Consider the following 19,019-nt stretch of genomic DNA (forward strand, 5'->3'; position numbering starts at 1 on the left):
GCCTCTGGGATCTTCCAGCACACGCCAGAGGCTGGCTTCCCTCCTTCCCTCCGAGGGCTCTCTTTCATTCTTTCTCATCTTCACCTTCCACGTTCATTCCAAAGTTCTCTTTGGTTTATCCCCTCTACTCAGGTGCTGCTTAAGTCTGTAGCTCTGGCCCAGGCCAGAGTGATAGCCCCTAGCCAGGCAACCAGCGCCGCATCTCTGCCCCCGGCAGGCCCAGAATACCTCTCTCTTACCTTCCTATCGTCATATCCTCCTGAGTCTCAGGAAGAAAAGCCCCTTTGATCTTAGCATTTGCCTGCTGTGAACTCTTATGGGATTCCTCCTGGCTCCTGTTCCCAAGGCCCCTCTCATCCCCTTCTGCTCCTGCTTCCCAGTCTGGCCCCCCCTTACCTTGGAAGTTAGTTTTCATGTTGACTGACTTTTTGTCTTAGGAATCAAGAAAGTTGCCTTTCCTGGAGGCTGCTGTGTCAGGAAATCTACAGGTGAAAGAAATGCCACAAAGTGTACATGACACACTTCCAAGTCAGAGAATCTTCCCATGAGAGAACAGCTGAAAATGGCCTTAAATGTGGAGTCTGAGAGATGGGACACTTTGTGTCAGTCCTAAAGAGGAAGGATTACTCAGGGAGTAATTGTTGGGAAAGGCCTCAAGCCCCCAAAGAGGAGAACTACCCTGGGGCTCCCTCATGACAAACAACACACATTTCTGTGTTAGCCATGTCCAAAAGTATACATAATATATGATTATGTATTGTATTTACCTACGAATTATATAGTGCATGATTAAATATTGTGTGTGTGTAATAGAAAACTAAATAACAATTATGGAACATAGAAATTTACAATATACAAATTGATATATGTAATATATTGTATTAATATAATTTCATTTTATGGCAGCTAGGTGGTGCATTGGATAGAGTGCTGGGCTTAAGGGCCAGGAAGACTCATCTGAGTTCAAATCTGGCCTCACACACTTACTAGCTGTGGGACCCTGGGCAAATCCATTCACCCTGTTTGCCTCAGTTTCTCATCTAAAATGAGCTGGAGAAGGAAAGGCAAACCAGTTTAAACCACTCTTTGCCAAGAAAACCCCAGATGGGGTCACAGACCGTCAGGCATGACTGATAAACAACTGAACAGTAATTTCGTTTTATACATAGGTAATGCATAAGTTTTGGACATGACCAATGCAGAAATTTGTGTTGTTTGCCTATGCATATTTGCCACAAGGGTTTGGGATTTTTTCCTCCCCAGAGGAGGTGGGTGAAAAGGAGGAAAATAGCATTTTAATTGAAGAAAAATAAAAAATTCTAAATATCCATATACCACTGTTCAGCAGTTCCCTGGTCAATGGGACCTCACTTCTTACACCTTATTTTCAATTTCTTATTACCAAAAAAGGTGCTGCTGTAAACAGTTTGATATATTTGAAACTGTGCCGTCTCTTTAACCTCCTTCAGGCAAATGCCCAGCATGGGCATCGGCTAGGTCAAAAGGTATGAACATTTGAGACATTTTCTGGTAAACTTCCAAATTGCTGGACAACTTCACAACTCTACTTGGAATTTATTCGCATGCTTCCTCTGCCTTCCTCTGCCTGTCAGTCCAACTTTATTTCCATCTTTTCATTTTGCCGGTTTGATGGGTGGGAGGTGATCCACTGACCTTTCAAGATTTGTCTCATATTCTTCCTTTCTTATATATATTAAACATTTATTCATTTATTTTTTGATTTTCAAGTATTGTTCATTTTCTTGCACTCCATATCTTGCATAACCAAACTGACCTACTTCTTTTTCCCCAAAGTTGACAGGTGTCCCCTCCCCCACCCCATGCCATCCTTATCATAGGCTGGCCTCCGTACCTGAAAGTGATCCCTCTTTACCTCAGCCTTATTCCCTTTCAAGCTTAGCTCGGGTGGTAGGGTCCCCCCACCCCCATGCAGGACAAGCCTACCTGACAGCCTTTACAGGATATAACAATTCATCCCTATTAAATGGCATTGTTAGCTTTGGCCCATCATTCCAACCGGTCAACATGTTTAGAACATGGTTGTAGCTATTCCTTCTGATTTAATCACCTGCCATCATCTGAGTCATTGATGAAAATTATTAACCTGAATATGGCTGAGATTCAAATGATATCTCAGGTCTGAGACGATGAGAGCATGGATTAAAGTGATGTGGGCGGAAAGGGACAAAGAAAAGAGGCAGAAAAGGAAGGATTGCTGAGTCTTGGTGGCAGGCAGGGGGTGGGCTGTCAAGGATCACTCCAAGGTTTCTGTATGGAGTGACTCGGAATGGTGGTTCTGTTCCCATACGTGGGGGAGCCCTGGGGGAGGGGGCAGGGAGGAAGAGCTGGTTTTCATGGAAAACGACCCACTTGGTTTTAGATGTGCTGAGTTGCTGTTACAGTGGAATGTCCAGTAGGCAGTTCTAGAGATGCGTGTGTGATGTGACCATCACACCTGTGCAGACAGTTGAGACAAAGGGAGTGGGTGGATTCTGTAAAGGAGAGAGGGCTCGAGCCTTGGAGTCTGCCCCTGAGCAAGTCGGGCCCTTGGATCTCCTTCCATTTAACAGGGCAGGAGGCTCAGGCCCTCGGCATTCCAGGGTAGTGAGTGATTTGAGGTGCGTTTCTGTGGAGATGGAGGTTACCAGCAGTGCCCTTACAATTTAAACATTTTTTTAATCTTTTTTCTTTCCTTTTTATTTTTAATTTTATTTTCATATTTTTTTACCCTGGCCTTGTGATTGCCTCAGTACAGAAAGTTTGCTAAAGAACTTCTGCTCCCTGGGACTCTTGGAGGTTAAGGGACTTGGCCAGAGTCCCACAGCCAGGATGACTCAGAGGCCGCAGTCAAACCGAGGGCTTCCTGACCTGAAACGGGCTCTCCATCAATTACTCCATCTGAACAGCTCCGTAAATGGAAAACAGAAGAGGACTGGGTGTGAGGTTGTGAGGTTCTTGTCTGTCTAATTTTTAGAAGTAGAGCTCACCGAATGCCAGTGATGGTTCTACGGATACACAGTGTGAACAGACCCAGAGTTACACAACAGTGGTCAGCAGAGTGGGCATTACAGTGAGTTTGGGGCATAGTTCGTGAACGGTTGATTGGAATAGGCTGACTCGCTATTTGTTTGGAATTGGAAGCTGGAACGGTCTCCTCAGGCCCTGGTGAATGCTTCCTTTGCTGCTGGGAATGCTTCTGTCGTTTGGAGTGCGTAGAGGTGTGTTCCCATTTGCTCACTGGGGGTCACACCTCTTCATAGACATCTGTTTACTTGGCATTCTGTTGTGAAGTATGATACTGTTTCATCACACTAATCTTTGTTAATAGCTTGTCGTATTAAAGATATGTGCTTGAGTGTTAGGACACCATTGTCATTTCATGATCTCTTAAAAAACCATACTATCTGCGTTTCATTGAAAAATGAGCCAGCAGTGCGTTCCCTCTTTCCAGCTTCACATTTGTTAGACCTCTTTCCTACGCTCCTCACCCCCATAACAAAAAGAACTTCAGGTCCTATAAGAACTCCCTCATTAGAGGCCTGCACATCCTTTCCTTCCATAAATATCCAGTTGTCTACCACTAACTATGACCGTCAGCTACAAAATAGAGCTGTTCCTGGAAGAAATTCCCTGTGGATACCTCTTGGTCATTTTAACTATATTAGAGGCAGTGTTAAAAGAAGGGTCACTTTCACTGGAGAGGGAATATCAGTATATGTTTAGCACACGCAGTTTTTTAGTATTTCTCTGTGGGAAAGTGTTGTGTAAAATGATATTATTGTTTGTGCCGCTGACATCAGCAGTACTGGGACGTGGGCCTTTTGTTTTTGTTGTTGTGGTGGTGGTTGTAGGCGTCTGCTGAAAGGTAATGTACTTTGGAAAGAGCATGAGACGGGGACCCAAGAGAGCTGGTGTTTTAGGCTTGGCTGTTCCAGGAGCAAACACCTCAGTTTCCTCATCTATAAAAGGAAGGGGTGGTATTAAATGATCTCTAAAGTTCCTTGTGGCCCTAAAATTTTATTATTCTGTGATAACATTGTATTTGTCCTACTTTCATAGCATCAGAAAATTCTGTAAGTTGAAGAGGCCAGCTAGAAACTGGGCCAAGACACGCAGAGCGACGGATGGACTAGGAAAAATGTCTGTACTCCAGTTACTGAGGATAATTCATTTTCAAGGCATTTATCCCCCCGTGCAGTGGCTTTTACCTCTCTGTGTTTCATTAAATTGTGATTTAAAGACAAAGGACTCAAAGTTATTTGCTTGTAGGCACTTAAATATAGTTCAGTTGGGTGTGTAAATGCACAGACACTTTGGGCCAGACCTGTAGAGCTTGGACAGTGCATGATTTATGAATTGTTTAGCGAAATAATTTGATGATTTCCAAAATTTGTCCAAGAAATGTCTTCTGGTTTAATATTTTGTTTCTTTGTGCCAACACTTTTCCACAGTAGACTCACCAGGATAGGTTTGGGATTTCGGCAGTCAGCTGTAGAGGCCACATTGTATTGAACAAGCACTGGACCCCAGCAGAGATACAGTTAAAAGAAATCAATGGGCCATGCTAAGAGGGTGAAATCCAAGCTCTCCAGAGCTATACAAAAAATGTTCCAGACAGTAATGAGAATGCAAATTAAAACTACTCCAAGGATCCATCTCACACCTGTTAGATTGGGGGTGGGGTGGTGGAATTTAATGACAGTTGTCAAAGGGAGTACGGGAAAATAGCTGGGAATTAGTCCATCCGCTCTGGAAAGGAATTTGGAACTCTCCCTCCAAAGTTACTAAACTCTGTGTGTCCTTTAACCCAGAAATGCCATTCCCAGGTTTACTCCCCCCAAAAAGATGAAAGGATTCCTACTTGGGAAAACAGAGCAGCACTTTCTGTTATAGCAAAGAGCTGACTAGAGAGTGTACCTCAAGAGGCTAATGATTGAGCAAATTATGGTATATGAATGTAATAGAATATTGTTATGCTGTAAGAAGCAATAAAAGGTCAGATTTCAGAGAATCTTGGGAAGAATTATGAACTGATGCAAGCAGGTGAGCAGAACTAAGAGAACAATTTATGTAATAATAACATGATTTGGGAGAAAAAAACTTTTAAAGGCTTAAGAACGCTGACCCAAGCAGTGATCAGCCCTGGCTCCAGAGGACCCAGGACAAAGCCTGTAGCCCCCCCAGTCAGAGAGGGAATGGGCCTGAGCTGCAGAAATGGCTGCCGCCAACTCTCCCAATTTGTTCCAAGGACTTTTTTTTTTTAAGCACAGGTAAGATAGTGGTGAATATTGATGATAGCAGAATGAAAAGGAAAGAGCTTGGGACTGAGAGTCGGAGCCTTCCTGGCCCCTCCATTCAGGAATCAGATGACCCTGGACAGGTCACAGACAGTGAGGAAGTTGGAGCTCTTCCAGTCCTAACCCCTCTTACAGAAATGTATATCGACATCTAGGGGACATTTACAGGAACATTATACAATTGGCTTGGATTCCCCTGAGGTTCTCATTGCTAAGATTTCTTACTTTTGCTTTAGAAATTCAACAACCAAATTTTGCTGGGCACTTTTGAGTTGATTTGCAAGGGTTTGGAGGGTCAGGTAATCTTGAAGTTGCTCATTTTTCCAGATAATTCTTTTATATTTTTAATGTTGTCACTGAATAGAACATTGGAGAACACACGTAAAGATATGGCTCTGATGAAAGAAGTTGAATTTACTAACATTTGCCAGCTCTTGTCTCCCTAATAGCTCCATCTTTCTTCCCAAAGAATGTGTTAGGCCTGTTACTTGAGTAAGAGGTTGACAGGAAGTTTTATGTGCACTTTGGAGTTTATGGACTTCATGGCTGCCTGACTGTTCTAGAACTCTGCTTCTCCAATATTTACATTCCCAAAGAGGTTTTTTCCTAAACTTTGAGGAACCATTAGTAACCTTTAAAAAAAAATTCCCCCTTCTCTTTTAGTGGTCCTTTTCACTGAATTAGAGGCTTGAATCTGTTGGTTGCAGTAAGAATATGATACTGTCCTGTTTTCCATCAAAGTATGTCTTCAACATTTGTAAGCTTTGCAGTAGACCCCCAGGGCAGAGTAGAAGGCATGAAAATGAGCTGAATGTTGATTTGCTCTCTGTTGTAGAATGGGAGCACCTGGGACAGGTGAGGGCTGTGATCTGGTGGGTCATTACCAAGATATTAGCTGGGATTCAGGGAACCTGAGGGCCAAGTTGTAGCAACTGCCAGCATCTCATTCAATAATTGCTGTTTAACAGGACTTTTCTGCGGCAATGTAATGTTCTCTTACGTTCATGTACCGTAATTCGCTCAGTCATTAGCCACTTGAGATGCACTCGCCAGTCAATTCTTTGCTACAACAGAAAGTGCTGCTCTGTTTTCCCAAGTAGGAATCCTTTTATCTCTTTGGGGGTGTAAGCCTGGGAATGGCATTGCTGGGCTAAAGGATACACAGAGTTTAGTAACATTGGAGGGAGAGATCCAAATTCTTTTCCAGAGTGGATGGACTAATTCCCAGCTATTTTCCCACACTGCCCCCGTCCATCACTGAATTAGGGGAGAAAATTTTATGTTAAAGGTACAGAATGGGTGTGGAGGAATGCATATGGCAGGCTTGGGAGTGGGGTCCTCATACCATAGCTGCACGTGGTACGGTAATCATTGCGTACTTGGAGGGGGGGTTCCTACCACATCATCTGAGGACTCAAGAATGATTTGGGTCAATTCAAAGAGAGAAAGAGTGTGTGTGTGTGTGTGTGTGTGTGTGTGTGTGTGTGTGTGTGTGTGTGTGTGTGTGCGCGCGCGCGCGCGCATGTGTGCATGTGATTTCCTTGGTGTAGTGAACTCCCAGGTGAAGAAACTGCGTGTACCCACACAGAGCAGCAGCACCTGTTCTGTATCTTGCAGTCCGTCAGTGTGTCATTAAGCATTTTATGAAGTGCCTGCCTGCTAAGGATGCAGCCAGAGGCAAAGGCCCATCCTTGCCCTGCAGCAGCTCAGTGTCCCAGGCCGCTGAGGGGCATTTGGAGATGGTGATAGATCAGAAAGTGTCGTCAGAAGCAGCCTGACCAAAGGTGCAGGCAGTGGTGGCCCTTTGCTCACAGGCCATGAGAGAGAGAGACAATGTGGTTCCAGGTATCCCAGTCAGATGTGTTCAGATACAGCTGGAAGGCCCAGGAACAGTTGTGGGTGGGCCAGTGTCAGCTTAGCAGGAGCTCTTAGCCAGTCTGTGTGGGGCCTTTGTCCCTGGTCTGCGCTGACAGGGCAGAGGCATGGAAGACGTCCTTCTAAGACCCGCAGATGGCCAGCAGCCTGGAGGGAGGGCAGGCCCAAACAGCCTCAGCTTGCCCTTGGCCTGTTGGGCCATCAAAAGGCAGTTTAATTACAGATCAAGTGCATGATTTTCATTTCTGTTCAAGGACCATTCACTTCACCAGGATAGACCATTTGTCTGACAAGGCTAGACAGCAAGTTCTATGTGACCAGGTGGCCGGAAAGGCTGATGTGACATTCCTGCCTTCAGCCACCAGAGAGAGGACTGGCCTTGAAGGCAAGAAGAGCCGAGTTCGAGTGCGGCCTCTGGCACGTCCTGGCTGGGCGCACCCCTCAGTGCATTAGGAAAGTCTAAGCTAAACAGCGGCGGGGGAGGGGGGGGAAGGAAGGTTTGGCAGAAACACAGCTGATCCCAAGGCACTGACACTTGAGGCAGCGTGTGCACATTTAAATACGTGCAAATTAAACTCAGAGCAGCTGGGGGAGAGATCAACTCCTGTGTAGAATTGGGCAAGGCCTTGAGTAGGAGCTCCAGTCTGAGGCTGGTCAGAGGCCCACGTGAGAAGGGCGTGCAGCCTGTGCAGAAGCCCAAGGTGGGTGACACGTGAGGACAAGCAGGCCAGTCTGGCTACAGCAGAGAACATGCTGAGGGGGCTGAGGCTCCAAAAGAAGGCCAAAGCCAGGGTGGGAAGGGCTGCTCTTTGGCCTCAGAGGTGACAGGGAGCTGCTGGAGTTTGGGGAACAGAGGAGCATGTGCTCCTTCCCCATGGAAGATGGATTAGAGGTCACAGATGTAAAGCAGGGCAGACTGAGAGTGGGGAGAAAGGGGCTGGTGGAGGGAGGTAGAACAGACAAGAACTGGCAGCTGACCAGATCTGGGAGGTGCAGCGTGGTGTGGGGTCAGGGTTGTGAACCTCTGTGGCCGGAATGATGGCAGTACTCTTGACGCCAACAGGACTCATTTTGGGGCAAAGAGGTCCAATTGGGGATGCGCAAGTGGGGCTCAGGAGGGATGGCTCTGTTTGTTTGTGATAGTCATCTGCATAGAAAAGGGGGTTGAACCTCTGGGAGCTGATAGGGTCACTGACTGACCATCTTAGAGCTTGGGGGCACGTCCTGAGAATGAGTGGCAGATAGGCAGTAGAACTGGACAAGGGGTGTCCCAGAAAGTGCATGTGGAGGAGCCAGCGGCCCGGCGAGCTCTTCAAGGTGCCTTCCAGCTCTGGACGCGGCAGTCTCACTGCCCTGCTGTGCTCTAGGGGATGCAGGACCAGGGTTGTCATTCCTTCGTGGGAGTTTTACAAGTCCATACCTTGGTAAGGAAAAAGAAAGCGTTCTCAGTTTGAAAGCTCCCGCCCTGGGGCAACAAGAATCTGGCTCAAAGACACCCCCACTTGTGTGACCTTGGGCACGGCAGCCAGCTCTGGCCTCAGTTGCCTCATCTGTAAAGGAGGCGGTGGGACGCCAACTTCCTGGGCTTTTCTAGGATCTGATTTGATGCCGCTCTTCCAGGTTGATAGGAAGCAGGCCTGTGGGAAGTTCTCTTCACCAGTATCTTGGCATTTCCAGGAGAGGTTCCAAATGGACATTGGGCTACCATTTGACTTCAGCTGTATCAGCTGTATTACTTTGGGCAAATTATGGAGGATCTCCTTGACAGTTTTTGTTGTGGGAACTTCCCCTTCTCTGGGCCTCAGTTTCTTCCTCATAAAATTGGTTGGTTGAACTCTCCTAGCTCTGAGTTTTGAGAATCCAGAAATTCAGGACACTCGAAGGGCGAGGGAGCTTCTTGTGATTCTGTCTGGGGGAGTTGGAAGCAGTGGACCAGGGACCGTGCTTCATGTTTGCCCCACCGGAGTTGTTCCCTGCATTCACCCGGCCAGCTTCCTCCCTCTGTCAGGCTGGCCCAAGCCCCTTTCGGATGGCCCGCTCAGTCTCTTCACTTAGCTGCATTTGTTTTCCAGGGCTTTCACTCAAGTGGAAAAGGCAGTGAAAGGCTGGCGCTCGGAGAACACAGTCTGTGCGGCCGCCTTGAGTGATGTATGTGCTTTTGTGCTGCCCGGTAGAGAAGGAAACATTGGGAGAAGGTGGTGGGTTGAAAGGGAGGCATTCATCTGTGCAGTTTCCGGTTGGATGATAGACCTGGAGCCTGCATCCCATGCTTATGGCCTTGCCCAGTTTCTGCTGGGTGGGAGGTTTGCGCTGACAGATGTTGGCACCGCGGCCATTTGCAGCAGGCCAAGAGACCCTTTGGGGACAGTAAGTTAGAGTTCCCCATCTAGCTGGCAACAGATTTACTTCCTGTTGCCTTTAATAAAAATGTTGCAATTTCCTCTCATTAAAAAGTGTGAAGTTCATTGGCCAGTCACGGTCTTTGTTGTAGTGCATCGTCCCCCCCCTTTTTTTTTTTTTTTTTTGTTTTCCTTAAGCTACAGGTCGTTGTGATGTTGGTCTTAATTTCTTTTCAAATGTGTGTTGCTGGGTGTCCAAGCTGCTGAGCACCTTCAGTCATTGAATTAGTACAGCCGAGGAAACCCAAAGGGAAGAGACAAGTTGATTTTGAATTAAGGGGAGACACCTACATCCTCAAGCCCAGGACACGGGCGTGGGTTGGGAACAGCATAGGACTTTTCCCCCTGAGTCTAAAACATCTTTCATCACAGTAGCAAGGCAGCCCCTTACCCCAAAACCTGTATTCCCCATTGCCCATCGAATAAAGCATCTAGTCTTACATTCAAGTCCCTTTGTTATCTGGTGCAGTCTGTCCCTCATGCACTGTCTCAGATTTACCATCCCCCCAAATATCCTCTGTACCTATATTCACACCATTCTTCTTTGCTGGATCACCTGCCTTTCCTCTTTCCACCTAAATCATCTCGGATCTCACTTCTTCAAATCCTCCCCTGACCGCTGTAGTCCTTATTGTGTCCTCTGCCTTCCAAAATAGCAGTGAATAGAGCACTGGACCTGGAGTCTTCCTGGGTTCAAATCTGGCCTCAGGCACTTACTAGCTGTGTGACCTTGGGCAAGTCACTTAACTGTTTACCTCAGTTTCCTTCTGTAAAATGGGATAATAACAGCACCTACTTATCAGGGTTTTACACACACACATACATGTAAAGTGCTTTTCAAACCTTGAAATACTATATAAATGCTGATTATCATCATCATCACTTGCCTTGTTCTTGTTCAGTTGTTGGTTGCAGTCATGTCTGGCTCTTCTCTTGGCAAAGTTACTGGAGTGGATTGCCAGTTCCTTCTCCAGCTCATTTTCCAGATGAGGAAACTGTCTTCCTGACTCCAGACCCGTACCACCTAGCTGCCAACATCCCTTACCAGCCTCTATCATTTGCTGCCTTGTATAGGTAGATACCCCTTTTTGTGTGCAAGGCATACCTTACACCATGACATTGACCCCAGCTGAAGTATCAGTCATCCTGCTCTCAAGTTATCTGACCCACCTCAGAGGTCAGGCCTGGTGGTCCACAATGACGGGCACTAACGTTGCGTTTTCACAGAATCAGTCAACAGCATTGGCCAGGCCTGCCTATTTGATATCTCGTCTCTCTAGTCAGATTCATGGCAGGGGTCACGTCTTAGATACTTTACAATTCTCATCACAGATGGTGAAGGCAGAGATCTGTCGTGTTGGTTGAATAAGATAAATGGAACTGAACTGATTTTTCTTGTAGTGAGAAATGTGGAGAGCACATGTGGTATGCCCAGTACTGAGCTCTCAACCAAGTGGGGAGATACAGAAGAACTGAAGCTGGCTAGAGCCCTTCTGGTCTTGTTCTGAGGTTTTGTTTGTAGCACAGGGGGCAGAGAGTTGACCTGCTTGCATCTCTCAAAGAGCTAATCGCCGATTACAGAACTGAAAAGAACACTGCAACTCACTCAGTCTAGTTCTCTCACTTTACACGTGAGAAAACGTCAGTGCCTTTCCCACAGTTCACATATCAGAACTACAGTGATTTCTTTTTTTTTAGTTCATTTAGTATTTTATTTTCCACAGTTACAAGTAAAAACAGTTTTTAACATTCATTTTTAAAACTTTGAGTTCCAAATTCTTTTCCTTCCTCTCTCCCCACCCCCCTCATTGAGAAGGCAGTCAATTTGATATAGGTTATACATGTGTAGTCATGCAAAACCTTTCCATTAGTCATGTCGTGAAAGAAAACATAGACCAAAAAAAGTCTGCTTCAGTCTCTATTCAGACACCATCAGTTCTTTATCTGGGAATGGATAGCATTTTTCATCATAAGTCCTTCAGAGTTTTCTTGGATCGTTGTATTGCTGAGAATAGCTAAGTCATTCACAGCTTATCATTCTACAGTATTGCTATTACTTTGTACACAGTACATTTCACTTTGCATCAGCTCATGTAAGTCTTTTCCAGGTTTTTCTGAGAGCATCCTGCATTCCTTATAGCACAGTTTGTTCAGCCATTCCCCAATTGATGGGCATCCCCTCAATTTCCAATTCTTTGCCACAAGAAAAGAGATGCTATAAATATTTTTGTACAAATAGGTCCATTTCCTTTTTGTTTTTTATCTTTGGGGATACAGACCTAGTAGTGATATAGCGAGGTCAAAGGGTATGTCTGATTTTATAGCCCTGTGGACATAGTTCCAAATTTCTCTACAGAACAATTGAATCAGTTCATAACTCCACCAACAATGTATTAGTGTCTCATTTTTCCCACATCCCCTCCAATATTTGTCATTTTCCTTTTCTGTCCTATTAGGCAATCTAATGGGTATGAGGTAGTACCTCAGAATTTTAATTTGCATTTCTCCAATCCATAGTGAGTTAGAATATTTTTTCATATGGCTGTGGATAGCTTTGATTACTTTATCTGAAAACTACTGATCCTTTATCAGTTGGGGAGTGGCTCTTTTTCCATTTGACCAATTCTGCTTTTTAAAGCATTCTTCTCATTGGCTTTTTGGACCTCTTTTACCATTTGGCCTAGTCTGTTTTTTAATGTGTTATTTTCTTCATTATTTTTTGGATCTCCTTTACCGAGCTGTTGACTTGTTTTTCATGATTTTCTTGGGTTACTCTCACTTTTCTTCCCAATTCTTCCGCAACCTCTCTTACTTGATTTTCAGAATCCTTTTTGAGCTCTTCCATGGCCTGAGACCAATTCATACTTTTCTTGGAGGCTTTGGATGTAGGAGCTTTGACTTGGTTATCTTCTTCTGCGTGAATGTTTTGATCTTCCTTGTCACCATAGTAACTTTGTGTAGTCAGAGTTTTTTTCTATTGTTTTCTCATTTTCCCAGCCTATTAGTTGACTTTTAACTCTTTGTTAAAGTAGGGCTCTGCTTCCAGGGTGGAGGGCACACTGTCCCAAGCTTCAGGAGTTTTATGCAGCTGTTTTCAGAGAGACTTCTAGGGACCTGTAAGTTTTCCGTTCTTCCAAGGTGGTGTGTGATTTAAGGAGAGCTGTGTACTCCTCTCCTGGCCTGTGCTCTGGTCTGTGAGAGACCACAAGCGCTCTTTTCTGCCCTGGAGCTGAGGCAGGTCCCCCCTCTACGGGCCACAAGCTCTGCTATGCTAGTGCTCCTCCTCACCCTGGGACTACCCTCCAGGACTGTGACCCAGATCTGAGTATAGGCAAAGCAGCAGAGTCCTGCCTCAGTGCTAGCAAAGAGACCCCTGTAATCTCCTTCTGACCAGTTGTCTGACCCCCTTACCGTCTATGGGCTGAGAGCTCCGAAAGCTGCCACTGCCACTGATTCAGTGGCTCCCAAGGTCTGCTCCCTATTTGCAGTGGCTGTGGCTCTGCTGGTGTGGCCTGCACTGGATTGTGCTCTACACAATTTGCTATGGATTCTAATGCAAGCAAGCAAAACTCCTGCCTTCAAGAAGCTTACCTTCTTATGGGAGGAGATAGCCCATAAAGGGAAGCAGAGGTGGGGTGTGTGCTGCAGCATCGTTGGCAAATGCCCAGGAAATAATATGGACGCCTGGTTCCAGGCAAGGTTAAGGTACAAGCCAGAGCATGTATCTGCCACTGACCATCTGAATGTGACCCGGGCCCCACAGCCATCACTGAGGGTAGTGATCAGTATGGAAAAGGACCTGCCTTCCTCTCCATTACCCACACCAGCTGCTGACCTGCTGCCATCCATGCCAAGATCCCTGGGAGTAACAACGTCCCCTAGATCCCTGCCCCTGCTTCCACCTCCACCGCCCCCCATCAGCAGCTCCTACGGGGAGGGGGCCAGCCAGCCCCATCAACTAACTGCCCCTCTGAGGGAAAGCAAGGCAGCCTAGCCGAAGCAGCAATGCACTCTGGGGCAGAGATGAGAGAGGAAAGAGGGCCCCTCCCTGGGCTTCAGTTTCTTCCTTACAGAATTAGTGAATCTAACTGGGTTGGACAATCTCAAGAGTCCTTGCCCTCGCAGCTCCTCCATCCAGCTCACCTCCCCCCTACCACTTTGTTTCCCCCCCACCCCCACCCTTCACTTGAAGATTCCTCCACAAACCATTTGAAGGTATTTTTGATGTTGGTGTTATTGCTAAGTTGACCAAGCTAAAAAAGGTAGTCTTAACCCACCTGAACTCGATTTCCAAGCCAGCATCAGTGTTTGTGAAAAGACACAGGCCGCCCTGGGGTGTCAAGCTCTTCCTCTCAGGGCCAGTTTTCATAAACTTGGCTTGATTCCCTCTGAAATAGGAATTTCCTTTCCAGTTGAGGAGCGAGGATGGAATGCAGCTCCGCAAGAAAACCCGAGGGTTAAAGAGTTCTCCGGGCTGTATTCTGCTTTTAGTCCATGTTGGGAGGGTGCGGGGGGGGGGGGACCTCTAAGATAGGATTCACATAAGGCACCTCTTGGGGAAACTTGGGTGATTTTTTTTTTCTTTACCTGAGACCTAGGTTGGGAAACTGTCATTCTCTTATCTTCCTCTTCTATCAGTACAAAATCTCCTTAGAAATTAAAACCAGGAATTAGCTTATTGCTTAACCTTATTGTTTGGCTAGTCTGCAACCCACAGATTTAACCAAGGGGAATTAAATTCTATTAAGAGCATACACTGAATCGGAGTCGTCACCCTGAATGACTCCCTCCTCTTTGGCCTAAATAGAGACTAGAGACCAGGTAGAATCTGAGTGATAAATACTCTGGTATCGTTTCAGAATCGTGGCTTCTGAGGGACCATCTAGTGGCCCCCAGCCCCACCCCAGAACAAGATGGGTTTCTGGACTAGCTCCGGTGACTGGCCATCTCACCTTTAGCTAGGGATCTCCAGGGAGGTGGAGCCTCCTGCTTCTGGCCTCGGCTCCATTCGTCTGGGGGTATCTCAGGCCATCAGATGGATCTCCCTAGATCACATCCAGATTTGTTGTTCTCTCCCTTAGTCCTGCTGTTCTGAATTCTGTCCTGCTCGACCCAACAGGACCACGTCTAATCCCTTGGCTAGGTAATAGCTCTTTGTGCCTGGCGTCCCCTCCCCCAAGTCTTCTCTTCCCCAAAATCAGTTCAAGAAACATTTATGAAATACTTAGCATGGGCAGATGGCTTCTCACGTGGCGGATCTCTCAGCCCTCAAAGGGCCGTTATCATCTGCTTACCCTCACTGTCAGGTTGTCCCCTTCTCCTCATTCCCTCCATTGAATGAGGGAACGGGGCAGAACAGACCTTCCACCGAGGATGTCGGTTCTGTGGTTCTGTTGTTTTATATACACACTTGATCTTGAGGATTGAGGAGTAGCTTCCTGAACCAGCAGATCAGTCAGTCAGTTGACAAACATCCATTAAGCACTTAGTTTAACAGCTCTTGAAGTCAGGTCTGGGGATCCCTGGAGGCCTCTGAGGCCCTTTCAGGGAGTCTGTAAGGGCAAAAATATTTTCATGATAATACCAAGATCTTTTCATTTCTAATAATAAACATCTGGAGATAGAACCCACATAAACAAAAGCTCTTTGGGAGGCCTCAACTTTTAAGCATATAACGGGGTATAAAGACCGAAACATTTGAGAGCCACTGACCTACTGTGTAGCAGACGTGTGCTGAACCCCAGGAATAAAGAAAGAGAAGTGAAAGAGTGCCTGTCATCCTGGCCCAGGGAACACACAGAGGGACTCTGATGAGCTCTGTGTGCAGAACAGCCATGACGGGCCAGCTGGGCTGGACCACTGGCTGATAAATGAAGGGGAGAAAGGCGTGAGGTAGAGGAAGGTTGAAGTCAGATCTTGAAGGGCTTTCAGCATCCAGCAGTGAAGTTTCTCTCAGATTCCAGAGGTAATGGGGAGCCCCTGGGGGTTGTTGAGCAGGGAAGTGACCTGTCCTCTGTTTTTGTACCCCCAGTGCTTTGTGTCGTGGGCATGGAGCTGCCTGGCTTGGTGTGTGTCATGATTTAAACAGAGCAGGCACGTGAAAAATGCTTTTTGGATTCCACTTAAGTCTACAGCAGTACTCTTTTTTTGCATTTTTTTTTAATAATCTTAAATGATGACCTATGGAGAGTTTTTAGCTGATGTGTTTAAAATATGTTTCTTCTCTTCTGTTTTTTGACCAGGACGCCTGAACAGTGCCCGAGCGTGGTTTCCTTGTTGTCAGAGAGTTATAACCCTCACGTTCGTTATGGAGCCGCCATGGCGCTGGGTATCTGCTGCGCCGGCACAGGAAACAAGGTCAGTCCCCGTGATCGGCGAGGGCCAGGCTTTCCCGCTGCTGGTTGTCCGCCGCCACTCGTGTCCCTCTGGGCCTCACTTTGTGCAATGCTCTTTGTCCCTGAGAGAGCGCTGGGGGAGCTGTCCCTGGCCCCGTTTTGTTTGCTCTCCCACGGCCTCTGGGAACAGGCTGTGCAGCTTTGCCCTGGGACGTTTCCTTTAGTGTTTGGGATGAGTGACCTTTCCTCGCCTTTGATCCCATTCGTTCAGAGTTTCCCAAAATGTGCTGTCGTCACGTGTCTCTAAGTGGTGTTCGGTTTGGGGACACCAAGGAAAGAAGGTCTATGGAAGCAATGCCAGATGGGGACGTGAGCACCATCTTATCACCCATCATATCTGTTAAGCCCCCGCCCGCACCCTCTGTCCCTCCCTTGTACAGAAGCCCAGAGCTCAGCTCTGAGGGTCTCACCCCCTCACCCATGGGCACCCATGAGGAGGAGGCAGAGCTGGGCTGAGAATACAGCTGCTTCTGAGGCCAGGCCTGCTGCTGGGCAGCCCGCATCGGCAGGCATTTGTGATGCCGTCCCTGGTACTGACTGCGGAGGAGTCATTCGAGAGGCATCTGGAAGTGTTGGGCATGTCCCCGTGTGCTCCGGTCCCCGTGCACTCCAGCCCCGAGTGCGCCAGGCCCCATGCTCTCTAATGAGCGTGCAGACGCAAAGGATAGAGCAGTCCCTACTCTCACGATGCAGCTGTTCTACTGAGGGAGACAAGTACACATAGAAACAATTAGGCACCATCAGTATGTAAAGTGAATAAACACAGACACTCCCCATGGAGTTAAATGTAAGCTTGAGCACGAGATGCTGGGAGAGGCACCTAGGGAGGCGCTGGCCTTGCGCTCTGGGCTTCCCCCGACCAAGGGCTGGTCCTGCAGTCCCTCAGCCTCAGTTTCCTCAATTCGTAAAGTGATGGGGGGAAATATCCACTCTTAATCCATTTGTAGGAAATGTTCCTCACGTAGGCAATGAAGTGGTGACGGTGTTTGAAGACCCTCCTGCTTTGACCAAATGGCTCCGTCTGCCAGAGTGGTTATGAGGAAGGCAGGCAGCTTGTCAGCTGTAAAATAACTGTATATGTAAGAATTGCTGTTAGCACTGTGATACTCTAAGAGAGCCGTACTCCTTCCACTCTTGCAGATTGCAGCCCCTTCACAGCTTAATAGGCAGGTTCACGCACTTCTGCGGCCACAAAAATTTATGATCTGGTGCCCAGTGTTTTGGAGACACAATGGATCCGGTCAGAATCCAGCCTCAGACATTGACTAGCTGTGCGATCCTGGCAAGTCCCTGAGCCTCCCTCTGCCTCACTTTCTCCCTCTGTAAAATGGGCAGTGACCATAAGCCCCTGCCAGCCGTGAAGTGCTGTGGAAGCACTGGTGATTGTCACCTAAGTGGGCAGCCGGAGCCTTGGCCAGTCAGCTGGGAGCCTCGGGTCAAGCTTCCTGTTGTTAGAGCACAGTCTTCCTCCCCGGCTCTTTGTCCCCCCAGAGCACTTCGTGGGCTGCCTTGGGGTCCAGGGCCTGGGTCGGGAGACAAAAGGCTTCACTTTTAGAAGTTGATGGAAATGTAATCACTTCGAAACATCAGCCATCCAGGCCTACCCTACCTCAGATTGCTGGTGCTGAGATCAGATCCAAACCCCTCCCACCTGTCATCTTTAGAATAGAAGCCAGAATGCCGATCGCTAGCATCGATGCAGCACTTTGAGGTTTGCGAACGGTATTTCATTTGATCCTCACAACAGCCCTGGGAGGGAGGTACTGTTTTTATCCCCAGTGCGCTTAAGAAACTGAGGCACACAGGGGCTAGTGACAGGTGACGAAACTGAAACCAAGATGAAAACTTTCCCCAGCTTTTCCCTAATGGAAATTCTTCTAAGGTCACTCTGGAATATGACCTTAAGTTACAGTCACCTGGTGAGTTACTGTGCTGAGGGGCTGCTGCCCTGAATGATGGCCTGGCTAGGTCCTGGTCCCTTGGTGGTGACCCAGAGACAGACACACATGCACACTCCTACACAAAGGGACAGTCACACAGACGTACACATAGTTGCTTACACACAGACATTCATATAGACACTCGCATCTCAGACACACTCTCTCCCTCCTCTGGGAGGTCCTGGTGGGCTCTGGGCTCAGGTCAGCCCAGCCAGCCCGATTTATTCACTCACCCCTGCATGAGTTTCCTGCCACACATACAGCATTCTCACCCAAAGCCTGGTCCCCCGGAGCTTCCCAGCAGCCTCCCTGACGGCTTATCAAGAGGCAAGCAGCCACTGCTTGACATCTGGAACTTTTGTTAGTCCCGCTTTTCCTGCAGCACGCCTTCATCACTTTAGGGAGAACTGCGGGAGCCGCGTTTGATGAACTTAGACCTGAAACAGGAGCTGAGGAGAGAGGAGGCACTAGGATCTGTAATCCTTTCTGCCAGAGGGATGGTGAACATGCACGTGGCACACGATTGCTGTCCGGGAGCTGATGTCAGAGGGGCCAGAACTGGGCCAGCAGATTCTGTCCTGACAGTGACTTGTCTGCAGAGTCGGGACGTTTGAGGCTCTTCAGGCAGAAGCAGTTGGGACCTGCTTCGGGTAAAGGTTAGCTCAGGTGTCCCTTGTATTCTCCCACCAGAGTCTGTGGGTTTCTGGGTATCTTGTCCAGGTGCATCCTGTCAAACCACCGACACCTGCTGGTGAGGCGTGATGCGTGCAGCAGGAGGGCCTACTCCAGTTCATCGCCTATCAGGGGGCGCCCCGCCCTTCATTTGGAGAAGAGCAAATTCAGATGATTTGGCCCAGATTGTGGGGCTCATCAGTAGCAGAGCAAGGACTTGGTCTTGCAAATTCCAGAACTTGCAAGTGCAGAGTCAGGGGCTTCCCCAGCCATGACGTGACCAGCCATGTGGTTGATCTGAGAAAAGAACCAGGTCACAGCATTGGAAGAGACTTCGGCAGCCCTCAAGCCCTTACCTGAGACGTTGGCATCTGGTCTTTACTTGAAAACCTTCGCCAATGATCCAACCATTTTGGAGAA

General features: G+C 47.6%; 1 protein-coding gene across 1 annotated transcript in view; it reads left to right on the forward strand.

The window, feature by feature from the left end:
• PSMD1 (proteasome 26S subunit, non-ATPase 1) overlaps nt 1–19,019 on the forward strand; it is a 114,827-nt gene that overhangs the window by 61,642 nt on the left and 34,166 nt on the right. Inside the window, 1 exon segment of the mRNA XM_020972124.2 lies at nt 15,835–15,949. Within this exon segment, the coding sequence (XP_020827783.1) occupies nt 15,835–15,949 (115 nt within the window).

The sequence above is a fragment of the Phascolarctos cinereus genome, unplaced genomic scaffold (genome assembly GCF_003287225.1).
Source record: "Phascolarctos cinereus isolate Bilbo 61053 unplaced genomic scaffold, phaCin_HiC Scaffold_5;HRSCAF=322, whole genome shotgun sequence".
NCBI classification, from domain to species: Eukaryota; Metazoa; Chordata; class Mammalia; order Diprotodontia; family Phascolarctidae; genus Phascolarctos; species Phascolarctos cinereus.